General features: G+C 36.7%; 3 protein-coding genes across 3 annotated transcripts; all 3 read right to left on the reverse strand.

The window, feature by feature from the left end:
- Positions 1-1,723: 1,723 nt before the first annotated feature.
- On the reverse strand, positions 1,724-2,314 carry LOC136799366 (ras-like GTP-binding protein RHO; the record flags this gene model as incomplete). Its single annotated transcript, XM_067056082.1, has 1 exon — positions 1,724-2,314. A coding segment is annotated over one exon (579 nt), but the record flags the coding sequence as incomplete, so codon positions are not given.
- Positions 2,315-2,365: 51 nt separating this feature from the next.
- Positions 2,366-3,533, reverse strand: LOC136800235 (ras-like GTP-binding protein RHO). Its single transcript, XM_067056859.1, has one exon. It carries the CDS (start codon positions 3,167-3,169, stop codon positions 2,573-2,575), a length of 597 nt encoding a protein of 198 aa, XP_066912960.1. The 5' UTR covers positions 3,170-3,533; the 3' UTR covers positions 2,366-2,572.
- A 1,173-nt stretch (positions 3,534-4,706) lies between these two features.
- LOC136800277 (ras-like GTP-binding protein RHO) lies at positions 4,707-8,359 on the reverse strand. Its single transcript, XM_067056901.1, has 2 exons — positions 8,018-8,359; positions 4,707-6,201 (listed from the first exon to the last, which is right to left on the reverse strand). Exon 2 carries the CDS (start codon positions 6,196-6,198, stop codon positions 5,620-5,622), a length of 579 nt encoding a protein of 192 aa, XP_066913002.1. The 5' UTR covers positions 6,199-6,201; positions 8,018-8,359; the 3' UTR covers positions 4,707-5,619.
- Positions 8,360-17,618: the final 9,259 nt, after the last annotated feature.

Raw genomic sequence — 17,618 nt, forward strand, 5'->3', positions numbered from 1 at the left:
TTTGAATCAGACCTGAGAGATGTAGATTTGCATTTAAAAGAATATTGAATGTTTTAAACGAAATTTTGAACTCCCAAAATCCTTTCCCAGGGGTTTGTTTCATTACTTTTGATAGATAGGCTAATTTTTTTGGTCCTTGAAGTTGACTCCCATTTTCGTTATAACCCCCAGAATGCAGGTTTGGTTTTATGGCTTTAAATCTAGTAATTGTAAAATGTTGATATTTTTTCGATTGAATTAATTATAGCAGGAAATTTTAGAAATATTTTATGCCAAAACAATATTCTAAAGAGCTTTTGTTATTCTGAAAATTGGGATTTGGATTTTTTCGCTTTTTAACCCCCAGAATGTAGGTGAAAAGATTCGGTTGCTGAGAGCGAAATTTCAGTATTCATCGGAAATTTTTGTTCTCTAAGTGAAATTCATACTTTTGAAATATAATCTGACAAAAAATTTACAAAGAAATTAATTTTATCGTGCTACAAATGATAAAAAGTAAAAGAAAGGACGAAAAGAAGAGACAAAAAGTTGTTTTTATTTTGTAGGTTGTAGATTCTGTGTTAAAATATGTGAATAATGTAACAACATCCCTGCCTCACAGCCCCGGTGGAACTTTTCCCACATCGGGTCAAAAAATTTCTACTAAATTCCCAATGGGGATAGAAATTCTATTGTTCCAAACTTAGGCAAATTTTCTGATTGGGCTGGGGTCCCAGCGGGTCTGGGAAACGTCGTAAAAGCTTAAAATCCCAACATTAATCATCTCTCAGGTAATACTTTCATGTTATGAAAGTAAAACAAAAAAGTTTTACATAATTTGACAAACTTTTTATGTCGGGTTATGAAGGCTCCCAAATTGTAGGTCAACTGACCCCAAAAAGTAGGTCAAACATTTTCGTTAAAATATCTAACTTAGAACAATAAATATTGAAATGAACTATTTTCCGCATTTCCTTAGTTCATTAGGAATAAGAAAATACCCTATCATCATAACTTAATTCCAATAGATTTCGATTTAGAGAGGATTTATTAAAAAAATGTCTCAATTCGAGTAGTATCCAATCAACTTCGATTCAGATTTTGGCCTGAATAATCAATTCAAGTTAAAATTTTACCTCTAGAAATAATCAGTAATATGTAACAGTATGCTCTGAAACAACCTTTTATGAAGTTGAACTATCGTTAGGGCTACCATGCTAAAAAATGAGAAACCTACATTCTCGGGGTTTACTACATTCTCGGGGTCAGGTGCTGTAAGTTGTTTTTTTGTAGTTCTTCACTACTTTATAGAGTCAACCAGCAATAATTCTTGTGTGATATCTTTTGATTGAATGAATATTTTTGAAAAAGTTTTTCACAGTGATGATGATCTAAGATTGAAGAATCACTCCTGTGAAAATGGTAGTTATACCACATTTCTACAAGAAGTTGATTTTTTTCTTCTTCATTTTTCATTTTCATTTTTCTTTATTTTTCAATTTTTTTTACTTGATAATATTTCACTCAAGTATTTTTTCAACAAGCATAAAATCGCTTGATTCGAATTCTACCAAAAGTTACAGCCATTTTTGTCTCAGCTGCAAATTATTTTGAGGCAGACTCTATTTACATAATGTTTTAATTTTGCCTTTGGATATATTATTAAAACATATAATAGGTTTTCGTTGGTTATTAGATTTATTAGCCCTCGGTAATTTATATTCAACTCGGGTTAATAAATCTCAATATCTCCTTATTATAGCAACACACAACCTCGTTTTTTGATGGATTGCAAAGAAGCCCTCGCTGCTGTATCAAAAACTTCTTTAACCCCTTCGTTCAACTTTGCTGAGCATTCTAAATATGTGAAAGCACCAATTTTCTGGGCCATTTCTTGGCCTTGTTTCGTCTGAATAGGTTCTTGATTTGACTCGTTCAAATTAAATATTATCTGATCATCATCTCGAAGATCAGTTTTATTTGCAACAAGTATTATAGGAACTTTGGGACAAAAATGTCTGACTTCGTTTGCCCACTTTTCTTCAATGTTTTTTAAACTGTCTGGCTGTTCAACAGCAAAACATAACAGAAATACATCAACGTAGTGATAAGATAAAGGTCTTAAGCGATCATACTGTCTTTGACCAGCAGTATCCCAAAAAGCTAATTCAACGAAGTTATCAGTATCCAATATGATTGTGGCTATGTAACTCTCAAACACAGTTGGAATCCAGTCGGTTGGAAATTGTTTGCGTACATAGACCCATAACAAGCTTGTTTTCCCAATCGAGTCATCTCCAACTATAACCAACTTTTTATTGTGCTTCGTAGTTATTCATATTGTTCAGTTATGAATGTTTGTTGACAATCTTTTTTTAGGCTAAAATTATAGACAGTATGTATTATATAACAAGACTTATTCGCAAGGTCAGTTCTGGGAAAAAATAAAAAAATAATAATTGGTGGTGTCCTTTTGATGTAAATTCAGGTAAATTTGATGTTATTTGTTTAAAAATGAGTGTCTAAGGCAAAAATCAGGGAGTCATTTTGAATGATTATGAGAACCTATGGATAGGAAAATATTTTAATTTGATCACAGCAAAACGCAACCTCTACTGTTCCCTCTTCGTTTTTTGTTGGATTGCAAAGAAGCTGCTCTTGCTGCTGTATCTAAAACTTCTTTAACCCCTTCATTCAACTTTGCCGAGCATTCTAAATATGCGAAAGCACCTATTTTCTGAGCCATTTCTTGGCCTTGTTTCGTCTGAATAGGTTCTTGATTTGACTCGTTCAAATTAAATATTATCTGATCATCATATCTCAGATCAGTTTTATTTGCAACAAGTATTATAGGAACTTTGGGACAAAAATGTCTTACTTCGTCTGCCCATTTTTCGCTTATGTTTTTTAAACTGTCTGGCTGTTCAACAGCAAAACATAACAGTAATACATCTGTATCATAATAAGATAAAGGTCGTAAGCGATCATACTGTCTATGACCAATGGTATCCCAAAAAACTAATTCAACAGAGTTGTCAATATCCAGTGTGATTTTAGCTAAGTAACCACCCTCAACAAACACCTCTGGAACATAGTCGGTTAGGAATTGTTTACTTTTATAAACATATAACAGGCTGGTTTTCCCAATCGAGTCATCTCCAACTATAACCAACTTTCTACAGTGCTCCATAGTTGTTTAGTTTATTTATTAATGATTGTTTATGTTTTTATTTCAAGCTAAAAATATAGAGAGTACAGTTAGAACAATTGCTTTTTATGAGGCTAGAAAAAAGTGACAGGGTAGGAAATTGTTCGACCTAGTATTCCCCGAGTAAAGAGTGCAACTTTTGTCAAAATATAGGTAATGTCAGGAGGGCAATTCTCATTAACTTCTGGAAACAATTCTGTCTCTATGATACTCAAGGTGTCAAGGGAATCAATAGAAAAACATAAAATAATGACATCAGCAGTATCTGGATATGCCAGTGGTCGAAAATTTTCTGGACTTTCATCATTCAATGTGTCCCAATCTGCCAACTCAAACTGGATACCATCACGGAGGTATAAAGAAAAACAGGAGTTGAATTAGTCGGTCAATAGGTCGTTATTTTATTTCTTTTATGAAATATACCAAAAGAAAATACTAGGCTCGCCCGACAAAATACCACTCACTTTAGTAGAACTCTCAACATTGCTCTGAACATTCTAACTATCAGTATTGAAGATTTCTAGCCTTCTAATATGCGAAAATTAAATAAAACTTCACCCACAAAACAAGTTTATGTCCAATTTCGTTAATCGTTAGGTTTTGTTTTGAAAAGATATATTTTGCCAGAAAATGAAAAGTTCTTTATAAGCACAAACGATTTCAGACTCCATTTGTAGACAATTTTGGATGCAAGTCTCAAGCAATAGAGGTGACCTTAAAGAAAACATTGATTATTAAAATCTTACCATTTGATGAAGGATTGCCAAGTTCACAGGCCTTTTTTTAGTCCAGATATTTTCTTATACTGATACGTCAGAAACAATGAATCTTGTCTCATCTTCTTTCTAAAGCTTAAATTAGTCAATAAGATTTCACCTATGGATAAAAGAGCTAATTAAAAATGCGTATATACGAGATTATGAGCATGCATACATCGTAACTTTTTAATATCATAGGGCGAGCTTGGTTACAATAGCAAACATCTCCTGTTTCTTTATACCTCCATGATACCATACACATCAAAATCGATCAGAGATGTTTCACAGATCCCAGGGATTGAGTTTTTAATGTATCCACCTCTGAAAAAAAAGTTAGTAAACATGTTTCTTCACATTGGCTATCACCAAAGACAACAATTTTCTTTCTGTGTCTTTTTCATTTTTATATTCTAAAAAGAGATAAAAGAACACATTGTAATTTAAATAACTAGAAACAGAATTAATCAAAGCTTAAAAAGTCATTATTTAAATGACTGGATGGAATCCTAGTAAAAGTCAACCATAAGTTTGTTTAAAGAAAAAAAAAGTTGCAATTCGCTGGAAAATAATAAACCTCAATTTTTGTAATAATTTTATACTTAATCTGACTTAATATTGTAAGGAACCAAAGCTCATTTTAAAAATTCAAATTTAAAGTCTCAAAATTTTTAAATCATCAAAAAGCGACAATTTTTAAGTTTTTAAAGTCAAGTTGACCAACAAACTTGTTTTCTAAAAAAATACATTTTAAAGTAAATTCATAATTTTATAACACATTTCTAGCTATTATCTCGAGTACAATAACAATAATAAAAACAGGGAAAATGTCTACAATTTTTAGTTATTATATTGTATACAGAAAAGCATAAGCACTGCTTTTTTAACGGTTTATATATACATAAATTTGCAAAACCTTTACTGGGACTGCTTGGAAATTGAAAAGAATAAAACAATTTTATTGCCTACCAAATTAATTGAGAAAGAAAACCAAGAATCCATTGACATAAGCTAAAGAAAATTGAGCCCAGAACATCTTTGTGTGGATTACTTTTTAAACTATGGCTCTTTTTTTCAAAATCTAAAACTTATGTAGAAGATTGAAAAATTTCCCAAAGTAAATTAACCCACTAAAGATATGGCAGACATTATGATGCCAGAAATAATTTTTTTCTTTTGTCCTTGTTTATAATAAAATTACTACATACACAGAAAAGTTATTTCAAAATAAACACATCTAGAGGAACCAAATGGCATTGTTTAGTAAGTATTTAAAAAGGAAAAAAATCACGATAACTCGTTAGCTGGTTTATACTCATAAATGAATGATTATTTGAAAGTTTGTTGTCAAAATGCAAACTAAGATTTTAATTCATAGTAATATAGTCAATTCGACTCAAATTAAAAATGTTTTGGGCTACTTTATTAACAAAAAAAGAAACTGTTAAGTAATATTATGTGAAGCTTGCTGAGCATCAAATCCCTCTTCAAAAGTACAGTTCTTAGTGTGGTCACAGTGGAATGGAATGTTTTTAATATCCAAGTCTTTTAAATTTTGTATTCGTACCAGCATCGTTATTCAGGGAACACTCCAACTTTGAGTTTTCTGAATTCAGCTTCTGATGTTTCATTCAACGTTCATTTCAACCATTTTGATAAAGATTTAGCTCCTTTGATTTAGATCAAAACACAACCCTTCTTCTTTTTCTTCTTTGATTGAAGAGCAGCACGTGTTGCTGTTTCAAAAACTTCACGGACACCTTCCTTTGATTTTGCAGAGCATTCAAGATATGCATAAGCACTTATCTTGTTAGCCATAACCTCTCCTTCTTCCATCTTGACTGGCTCTTGTTTTTGCTTTTGGAGTTCCCACTTTGTGTTTTCATCATTACGTAAATCTTTCTTATTACCAACAAGAATAATAGGCACATTAGGACAAAAGTGTTTTACTTCTGGAGTCCATTTCTCTGGAATATTTTCTAAACTGTCTGGTGAGTCTATGGAAAAACACATTAAAATGACATCTGTATCTGGATATGATAATGGTCGAAGCCTATCGTAATCTTCTTGTCCTGCGGTATCCCATAAAGCTAATTCCACTTGTTTACCATCTACTTCAATATCTGCAACATAATTTTCGAAAACAGTGGGTACATAGACTTCTGGAAATTGATCCTTTGAAAATACAATCAATAAACAAGTTTTACCACAAGCACCATCACCAACAATCACCAGCTTCTTTCTTATGGCTGCCATTTCCTAAAGATAATAAAAGCCTGCTTTAAAAAGCTAATTCTGACAAAAAAATCTTACTCAAGGGATTTTTAGTTACTTTAAACCCCATTTCTTTATGCTAGGAAGATTTGAAGTGAGTGGAATAAATGAGGTTTAAAGGTGGGTTTTGTTTAAAAATGACTTTCCATACATTTTCAGTGTATCACATGGTTCTGCGGCCATGATCTCCTAATCATAGATGCAGAAGCTACTTGATGTGGAAGTGCAACTTAACAGTAAACTGTTGGTTTATTAATTTCCGAGAGGGGCGAGGCATCCATATTCAATCTTACCACACAGGTAACAAATGATATTCTCATAAGGCACAGTTGCACATTTAGGGAAAACCCTCAATTGTGGTACCTTAAGTGGATAAATTTTTGCGTGGACTTTTTTTCGCGAATCAAGAATCTAAAAATTTTGCGTGGACAAAATTTTGCGAATCAGCCTCTTTTTCACCCGATTTCTTTCATTTTCCAAGAGGTTTTGGCTAATTTTTAGATTTTAAATATTTCGAGTGGACAAAATTTCGCGAAAACGGCCAAAAATCGCGAAAACCGCGAAAATTAATCCACGCGAAATTTAATCCACTTAAGGTAGTAATTTTTCCCTGCAATTGCGGTTTAAACGCCACTTTTACATATACCACAATTGCAGTATATTTAAGAAACAATTTAAACCAAAACAAAAGGCCTGATGTTAATGTCTTGTGCTCCTTTTGTTTAGACGGTCTGCGCAGCCCTTGATTTTGCCAATGGCCGGTTATTTTTGTAAAATGCCACTATTCTGTTGATTATGATTAAGGAGATAATTAATTCCCGCAACCTTGCGAAAAAAGTTTAGAAATTATCTCCATTATTTTTTAAATGTAAACTGAGCAAGCCATAGTGAAATTATAGATGGCTGACGTAACAACGATGAAAGTGAAGGAGAAAGTTTAGAGTTTCTTTGATAAATTTTCAACTTTGACGTTAAGAGGTGGGGGTGCGGGGTTTTCAAATTAGCGTCAATGCAATTTGACGTTAGTTGTGGAAGAATCGATATTGTAACTTGGTCTAATGTCGACACTCGTCCTCTAATTCCGACACCCTTTTTATCAGCTGAAATTTGTAGAAAGGTTGAAACTGTTTTTCTTTGCTTTTAAGCCACTTAAAAGTGGTCAGAGAGGAATAATCCTTTTTCAATCAGTGATTCAAGCTTTCATATTATTCCTTTTTCTGAATAAAGGTGTCGGAATTAGACGAGGGATGTGACCATATTAATTGATCATATCTTTTTATCGCACAGATAAAATATTTTCAAAATAATTAAATTCCTTGATCAGATTCTTTTAATAAAGAAAAGCTTTCTTCTCATACGATTTTTTTTTATCTTCTTTGTTGACCAGCACTGTATGTAGCCGTTTATAAGCTTTTATAGGACAACCACAAATGAAAACTACTGCAATTGAGGGTTTTCCCTGACTGTTGCAAACAAAAGTACACCGGGGCGAACAACAATACAACAAAAAAACCAGTGTGAAACCACTACACAGATGTGTTTTGGGGGTTGAAGACAGTTAGGAAGGTGAAATCAAGACAAGAGTGGATTGTTTCAGATGTTCAGGAATAAATTTTATTTTGGGTCATTCTTGCCACAGCACAGCATCAACAATCAGACAAATTTATCCTCTGACCAACTATAAACTCATCACTGACCTGCTCAAATTTTACAGGGAAGGATTACTACGAACAAAGATTGACATTTGGATGAGGGCATAAACACACTGATAGTGATGCCCTAACTGATAATGAAAACTCACCTTTTATTGCACCGTTGTTCAGGATTCAAACTCAAGGAATTGCCAGACAAAGTTCGTCTTTGTGTCACCACACCTTTTCGAAGGACTTCTGCTAGCTTGCTTGCGCCCTCTTCAAAATTCTCCTTACAAAACAAAGTTTGACTCAAACCAAGTTAGCGACTAAAACTAAATTTTCTGACGGCTGAAATGATATCAAATGTGAGTTGCAGTAAGATCTGCCAACTTGGAATACCAAAACAATCTTACCTTGCCAGTACAAAATCAAAATATTTTCTCAGTGGAAGTTTTTTCAAATAAATCACTGTAAATTGAGAAGAAACTCATTAAATATGTGAGCAAGATGAACTAAGAGCATCGATAAATTGATGAAGTCGAAAATTTGTTCAAAAAGTCGAAGCGTCGGCTCAAAATCCTATCTTCTGATTGGATGCATTGGAAAACGAAAGTGCATATTGCGCAATCACGGAAATGTATTTTAATGACCCGAATCTTTCAAGCAAATTCATTGGTTGGCTTAAAATAAAACGCCGAGCTAGGCCGAAATTCAAAAGTCGTTTTTACTGTTTTTACAAAGCAAGACGGATCTCTATCCTCACTGGGACGTTTGATAATTACAGTCAATTACACTGCCAAAAAAATTGTCATAGCCAACAAGGAAAAAGTTTCATCACCTTCTGAAAAGCTTTTAGAAATACACCGTTTAGTAGTGTCGACTGCGCACGCGTCCAAACAATTTTCCATTGTTTTGATTTTAGTGATCGCGGGAAACTACGGGAGAGAGCTTAACAGAAACGGTAGGCAGGTAAAAATTTGGTTTTCATGAGGAAACATTTTTGTGAAATTTTCAGGAGAGATCCATAAAATTATCATTGATATCATCATGTTCATGATATCATGCTCAAATATATAAATCATTCTTTTTAAAGGAAAGAAAAAAATTGACAATGTTTACATTCCTCTAAGCTTCCACAGTACTAAAGTGCGCATTTTTACCTACCGTTTTCACGGTGGAGGAGGCGAGACTCCTAAACGGTGTATTGACCCAGGAATGTGTCAGACCGGTTCTTATAATTCTATAAAAATAGAAGTTAAAACCGAGACTTTAATTAAGTGTTCTTCTCAATTGACGAATCTCCAAGAATCCAAACACATTTTTTTATTTGTTGAACTACCTTTGTAAGGTAAGAAATTTTGATGGCGAATAAAGAAAATGTTGTCAAAATTCGCCAAATTAAGTTACCCTTATCTTTTCTAGCCATCCGCAAATATTTCAGGTCTTAAAACAGGTTTTTGCAATTTTCAGACAAAAATATTCGCCCGTGAATTGAATTCCCTCTGAAAAAACTTTTTTCGGTCATTCGCAAAATTTTTCCCCTGAAAGGTAGGTAACATAAAATAGCAGGGCTAAAAATAATCAAATAGCATTCAAATAAAAACAACAATGATGTTTTGCAATGGGAGGATAGGTGTGGGGTCAGAGATGAGCAAACAGGATAGGAGTCAATGAAGGTAGGCGGAAGCCGTGTTCGTAACGGTTAACACTGTAGTGTGCATTGGATATGTTCAAACTGAAATAGAAAATTGAACAAAAACTAAGTCCTAATGTATATATGAAAATAAAATAAAAGTTGAAGTTTGAATGACAAAGTTCTATGTGTAAGCTAAGTATAAATGAATGCTGGTAGAAAATAAGTAATGAAAATGTATCTTAAACCTAATAGCCACTGTAATGAAGCAAAAGGCAAAGGAAGGGAAAGCAAAAAGAGAAAAACTCACCAGCTGGCCTGAATGTGAAAGCTGTGTAGGCAGCATGTACACAGGGTGTGTATGACTAACACCAAGTGTATGAAAAGTGACTAAGTTTGCATTGATAAGAGACTAATTTGATGTTGACTCCTTGAATGTCTCTGTTGAAGTGAGGCAAGTGGCTGAGATGACCTCTATTTATGCATTCTGCAGAACAGATGCATAAATTACAGACCAAAAATTAATTTGACAAAAAATGAAATAAATTAGTGAAAATGCAAAGTAGATATTGAATTGACATAAATTAATGAATAAAATACTGACCAAACATATAAATTTCACAAAACTAAAGAAAAATACCAAAAGTGGTAGAAAAGTGTGTAAATTGCAGACCAAACTGAAAAATGTAAACAAACATGACAAAAACAAATGAAGACACAGAAAATGACACTGTGAAAAATGGTGGGAGTGTTGTTTGGGACTCTGAGATTTTGAGAACTTAAGGTTGCCTGCCTTAACACTCCCCCAACAGAATGAAAAATGTGTTTTTTTTTTGTTTTTTTTTTGATGATTATAAACTAAGGATTCAATTCTTCAACCCATACAATTGTGAGGTGATATCAATTTCATCAATACCATGGATCAATATCAATGAACGGACTGAACGATGGGTTGCACGTTTGGTTTTCTCGTTATTGTTTACATATTCGACATCAACTTCACGAATCTTTCCGTCACGACCATTGTTGACGTTCTGAATTCGACCAAATTGATAAGTAGGTGCAAGACTTGACTCTTGCTTTGTAAAAAGCACGATATCTCCAGTTTTTATGTCTGTGTCGTTGTTGAACCATTTTGGTTGACTCATCAAGTTAGGTACATGAGCCGTGAGCCAGCACTCAAACCAAGTGTCGTAAATCTTTTTGTTTGTTCTAATGATCTTGTCGTAGTCATTAGACACAGATAATGGTTCTGTAGGTGATCTTTCATTGTTACGCCCAAGAAGTAGACGATTTGGAGTTAGTAGATCTGACATCTCGAAATGTTTATGATTTCCAACAGCTAGTGGTAAATTGTTGATTGTGTTTGAGATGGTTGATGCAAGTGTTTCCCAATGCAATATGGATAGACGTTCTTTGTTGATAGATTTTTCAATTGACTTCTTGATTTCAGATATCTTTCTCTCAACCCGACCATGAACATTATGTCCTCCAACAGGACACGTGGCAAATTCAATGTTGAGCTTGGAATGTAGATGTTGTTGAATATCGACGAGGTTCAATTCCATGGTTTCACATGCTTTTATTAGTTGACTTCCCTCATCCACAAGTAGCTTTTTTGGATAGCCCACTTCACATGCCAATCTTGTAAATGCTTGAAGAAAAGCAAGAGTGTCATAATTATCCATGACCTTGATTTTTGTTGATGTCGTTGTTGCACAGCAAAATACTACCAGCCAAATCTTGACTGTGGTTCGTTTGTGATGCTGGGAGTATGATAAGAATGGACCAGCCAGATCAGTCATTGTGGTGTAGAAAGCAGGTGCAATTTTGAGATTATCCTCTGAGAGAGGACCCATGATGACATTGAACTTCCGCTTTAGCAGGTAGCGACATCGTGGACAGGATGATCTGACCATCTTGACCAGTGATCGTCCTTCTAAGATATAACATTGCTGAAGAACGTAACGCCATGTTGTTTCCACTCCTGAGTGCATAGCGGTGGGGTGATTCCAATGAATGTCCATAATAATTGAATATGCCAATGGGGAATTCTTGTCGACAAGTGGGACGCAAAAGGTTGAAGCAGTGAGGTCCTTCATCGTGGATGTTGCCTTTCCAAGTGTAGAGATTTGATCGGTTGGCAGGATACGTCCAGTGAAGTAAAGAATTCCATCCTTTTCCTCTGAGATCTTCTTGAACTTTGATCGATCGTTGAAGTGCTTCACCTCTTGTGTTGCCTTCTTGAAGAAGTATTGTCTGGAGTTGCTGATATCCTCATCGGTCAAAGATGGTAATTGATTTAGAGGATTGATTTTAGAAGTTATGGTAAATTTCTTTCGAAGAGCATTGATGTATTTGATGACATATCCCATGATTCTGATGACCGTGTGAAATCTTTTGAAGTTGGGATCCAACAAGTAGCATGATAACTTGTACCTGTCTGATATAGCCTCAGGAAGTGTTAGTTTTGTGGAGGAAATGAAGCAATTGATAACTTCTTTTCGATCATCATCCCTTGATTCCTTTTTCATGAGTTGTTTCTCCTGAGCATTGAGTGAGATTTCCTGAACTGATTGGTCTGGAAATGTTGATGCGTCTTGATTCATCCATGGATATCCTTGGATCCAGTGAGAATTTTGATCTATTTCTTTGATTGATTCACATCTTCTTGTGCCCAAGTCTGCGATCATGTCTTCGGACTTTAAGTATTTCCATTCATTGATATCTGTGAATCGGTGTATTTCTGAAACTCTATTTCTTGTCCATTGCTTGAGATTCAGGTTGTCATTGCTAATCCAATATAATGTGATCTGTGAATCTGTGAATTTTATGGAAGACTTGTGCTTGTCTTTGAGGGCTTGTTTGATGGTATGTCCTGAATGAGCATTGATCATTGAAGCAAACAATTCAGCCCTTGGTTGGGTGTACTCTTGTGAAATCAGTTTTGAACGACCAAATATGAGTTGACACGAATGCAATCCATTTTTCCTTTGGAATCTGACATAAATAGCGATACAGACAAGATATTTGCTGGCATCACCAAATTCAAGTGTCTGGATGTCCAAGTTTGCTGCATCGTCTGGGATGATTGCACGTTTGAATCTGACTTTCTTGATTTCATCCATCATCTCGAAATGATTGATCCAGAGACTTCTGAGGTTATCTGGAAGGACATCATCCCAATCCATCTTTCTTTTGACCAGATCGTGGAGGTCCAACTTCATGGTTGCTACAATTGGAGTGATAAGTCCGGTGATGTCATATAACTCTGCAACTTTGGCAACACATTGACGTCGAGTTAGATCCTTTGGGATTGTAGATTGCAGTGTTGGTTTTCGCCCTCGTGACTTCTTGGCAAAGTTGAGCTGTTGTACATCGAGTGAGATTTCGTCTTCATGAGGGAACCATCTAAGTCCAGCCACTGATACTGTTTCTCCATCATTTGATAGTGATTCTTGTGGTCTTTGTCCAGAGAAAGTGAACCCTTTTAGACTGAAACCACCATGACTGATGACAACTTCAAGATTGTCTGCCAGTTTGTGGGCCAAGTTGACTGTTGGTGCTCCTGATAGGCAATCATCGACATACACATCGTTTGAAACTATTTGATGGATTTGTGGATACTCCTCTTTGAACAGTCGTGCAGTTTCCCTCAATCCTCTTTCTGCTTGATTGCCACTTGATTTGATACCATATATGAGGGTTTTGATCACTTTTTCTTCTGGTGGCTTTGTAGAGTCGAGCTGATCTTGCCAAAGGTAACGCTGAAGACCCCAGTGGCTTGGATGTAGTTTGATTGAATTGTACATTTTTTGAACATCTGTGTGGAAAACCACGGAGTGACACCTCCACCGCACGAAGATGTCAACAAGACGGTTCATGTTATTCCTTCCCTTGGCGAGAAGGTCATTGAGCGAAAATCCAGAGTTGGTGGTCATGGATGCATCGAATACCACCCGACATGGTGTTGATACTGATGATTCTTTCCAAACGGCGCGCCATGGGATGTAATTTTGTAGATTTGATTGCGCCAATGACTGTTGCATTTCCTTCGGGAGGTTTTTGACATAGTCGACGTAGCCAAGTTTTTGGAGTTTGTGTTCGGAGTTAATGATGTCATCTTTGTCATCAGGGTTTTTGACGAGTCTGTGAAGCTGTTGATTATACACTTTGAGAGCAATGCCTCGATTTGGAGATAATCTGCTTGGACTGTCCATGAGTGGAAGAGTAGCAATTGACTGGTGGTTTTGTATGTCCACTGTGACAGAATCATCTATGAATTGTTGTTCAGTTTCTTCTTTGATGCTCATGATCTCGTTGGTGAGGTTTTTGCATTTGGCACATCCTCTGCAACTGACGCAACGAAAAGTTTGTTCACTTCCAGCACGTTCTGCTTCGTTGAAGGTGTTGATTGTTGATTGTTCATCATCAAAATGATTACTCTTACTGTTGAAGACGTCACCAATTTGTGATAGATAACCGAGTAAACGAATGTCTGGATTAACGTCATACCCATTGTGAAAAAGACGAAGTTGGTTTGATACAAAGTGTGTTGATAAGTGTGCTGCACCAATCCTGTTGAAGACCTCATGAGGTCCCCCAATGATGCCAAATGAACCATCTGTGTTGACGAACTGTGATCTGTATATGGTAAGTCCGGATGGTAGTTGAAAGACAGGTTCTGGAAAATAGCGATTGTACTTCATCCCAATCATGAAATCTACATCACCTCCGATTGATTTAGGAACGCTAGGAAGGAATTGAATATTGTTACCTTCCTTGATGTAGCAATCTTTGATGTCATCGTAAACTTTTCCCTGTAGTGGATATTGTGGAAAGGTTTCAGTGATACGATCCATACATGGGCCAATCATCACGGCTTGTGATCCATGGCTGAGTGGAATTGATATTTTGTAGATACCACGTCTTGATACATTCTTTGAGCCACCAACACCATTCATTTCGACTTCGTATGATGAGTGTTTGACAGCGTTGGGTCCCAGGTGTCTGACTGCTTCGAAGCGACTGACAAAGTCACTGCAGCCAGTGTCGTAGAAGATCGTGTACGTTTGCTTGTTGATGCAGATTGACTGTAGCATAAAGATAGCATTGTTTGAGTCATCCACTTGTTGATGATGATTTGATTTGAATGTACTATGATAAATCCTGATGTCCTTTGAATAGGTTGGTAGTGGATGTTTTCGGATGCAAACGTCCTTGTAGTGTTCCAGGATGTCCTTGTTGACTTGTTCCAGCTTGTGTTCGTCGCAGACAAGGATATGCTTCTTGATCTTTTCATTAGCGTGTGACGGATGTTGACAAATAAATCTGTGTTGACATCTCCCTTCATTGTGTTTGCCTGTGCTGATCTTCGCTCCAGGGTAGAGGCATTGATGGCACAGGCTGTTGTCTTTGAGGAACTTCAGACGTTGGTCGGCTGTCATGTCTACGAACGTCTTACACGAGAAGTATTGTATCAGCTTGGTGTTCTTCGGGCCATTGGTCGGAACGTGATCATTGGCACCACAAATGAAGCATGTTGACAATGATGGTTGTTGAGGTGGTGTTGGTTGTCTTGGTTGTTGACCAAAGTAGGATGATCCTCTTCCTTTCTGCCTTCCATCTTTATCCTTGTCTTTCCCAGGGGTGGTGCCAACATTTGAGTGAAGGATGGTAACTTGTTGTTGGATTTTGATCTCCTTCTCCAAAAAGTCGATCATGAGCTTCCATTTATATTTTCCCTCTCTCGGATTGTCACAGCTGTATGTAAGCCATCTCATCAGTCTGCTTTGGCCCAACTTGTTTGAGAGGTGTGTAAGTGCGTCCCCATAGTATAATTCATTCTCGATGTGATGCGTTGAGGCTAGAAGCATCAAATCTCGCATGGTATTGACGATTTTGCTGAGCGATTCTGTGATCTTGGTTGAGTCTTTAACCTTCATATCAATGGATGTGAGGGTTGCGAGCTTTTGCGAAAGTAGTAGCTTTCGGTCTCCAAAGGCGTCCTTGAGTCGAAGCCAGATTTCATCGATGTCATTTACGTTCTTAACAAGTTCAAACGCATGTTTTCCAAGGTGATTGTTTTTCACAAAGTCTGGTTGTAAGGATGTTGGTACGTGATCAGAATAAAGTTTTTTGAAGTTGTCAATGAATGTGTAAATATCAATCTCAGCTTCGTAACCAATGAATTTGGGCAATTTGATATTTAGTTGAACCTTTTTGAAAGAGTCAAGTTTATCAAGTTCTCGAGATTTCATTTCATCGTTTATGGTCTTTTCATACTGTTGAGCAGATTTGTGAAGTGTATCGTAGTTTGTCTTGATTGGACCATAGACTGCTGCACTGGTGTTGAGTTCAATCAGTTCCTTTAGGTTTTCTGAGATAGTGCTAACTTCTGACATGCGTGATTGTAGTTGCTTTTTGCGTAATTTCAAGTCATCATTTGTAACAGTTGTGATGGTGACGGTAAAGACTTTGGTGAGATATTCTATTGCCCGTGTAGCTTCTTCAGCGATAAAGGTTGATTTTTGAGAATTGACAGATTGAGTCTCTTTGGTAGTGGTAAGATCAATATCTTGAATTTGTTTCTGAATAATTTGGACATAGGTAGCAACCTCATTAATTGTTGAAGAGTATGGCTTACCATATTTTTGTTCATAGTTTTCCAGAGAGTCTCGATGGTCTTGGAGTAAGAAACGTAGCTCTCTATCTTTATCTCTGTACTTCTTGCGGAGCGCCTGGATGTCAGTGATGCAACGTTTCATGACATCAGTCGATTGTTTGATTAGAGGTGGAGCAAAGTCTTGAATGATGTCAAGGATTTCATCTTGATAGCCAATGAGCGAGAACAACAATGCTTTAACTTCTGGTTTACCGTCCATTTGGATGACTTGGTCGGACGACGGTTGAAGTTGGTCGGACGACAGTTGAAGTTGGTCGGACGACAGTTGAAGTTGGTCGGACGACAGTTGAAGTTGGTCGGACGACAGTTGAAGTTGGTCGGACGACGGTTGAAGTTGGTCGGACGACGGTTGAAGTTGGTCGGACGACGGTTGAAGTTGGTCGGACGACGGTTGAAGTTGGTCGGACGACAATTGATTCGAGTCGGACGACAAGTGAGTTGAGTCGGACGACAAGTGAGTTGAGTCGGACGACAAGTGAGTTGAGTCGGACGACAAGTGAGTTGAGTCGGACGACAAGTGAGTTGAGTCGGACGACAAGTGAGTTGAGTCGGACGACAAGTGAGTTGAGTCGGACGACAAGTGAGTTGAGTCGGACGACAAGTGAGTTGAGTCGGACGACAAGTGAATTGAGTCGGACGACAAGTGAGTTGAGTCGGACGACAAGTGAGTTGAGTCGGACGACAAGTGAGTTGAGTCGGACGACAAGTGAGTTGAGTCGGACGACAAGTGAGTTGAGTCGGACGACAAGTGAGTTGTATCACTTACGGTTGAGTTGAGTTGAGTCTTATTCCCAGTGTTTCCATAAGTCTTGAAGTTGAAACGATTTTTCGGTCTCAAGTTATAACTCATCTACCAAACAGCGGTTGGTCGGTGAATGTTGATTGAACAGTGCGTGATGTGGTGATGCATCAGTTTATGTTGATAACGGTTGATAGCGGCTCTGTTTGAATGTGGGGTCAGAGATGAGCAAACAGGATAGGAGTCAATGAAGGTAGGCGGAAGCCGTGTTCGTAACGGTTAACACTGTAGTGTGCATTGGATATGTTCAAACTGAAATAGAAAATTGAACAAAAACTAAGTCCTAATGTATATATGAAAATAAAATAAAAGTTGAAGTTTGAATGACAAAGTTCTATGTGTAAGCTAAGTATAAATGAATGCTGGTAGAAAATAAGTAATGAAAATGTATCTTAAACCTAATAGCCACTGTAATGAAGCAAAAGGCAAAGGAAGGGAAAGCAAAAAGAGAAAAACTCACCAGCTGGCCTGAATGTGAAAGCTGTGTAGGCAGCATGTACACAGGGTGTGTATGACTAACACCAAGTGTATGAAAAGTGACTAAGTTTGCATTGATAAGAGACTAATTTGATGTTGACTCCTTGAATGTCTCTGTTGAAGTGAGGCAAGTGGCTGAGATGACCTCTATTTATGCATTCTGCAGAACAGATG

Source organism: Clytia hemisphaerica, unplaced genomic scaffold (genome assembly GCF_902728285.1).
Source record: "Clytia hemisphaerica strain Z4C2 unplaced genomic scaffold, Clytia hemisphaerica genome assembly, whole genome shotgun sequence".
NCBI lineage: Eukaryota > Metazoa > Cnidaria > Hydrozoa > Leptothecata > Clytiidae > Clytia > Clytia hemisphaerica.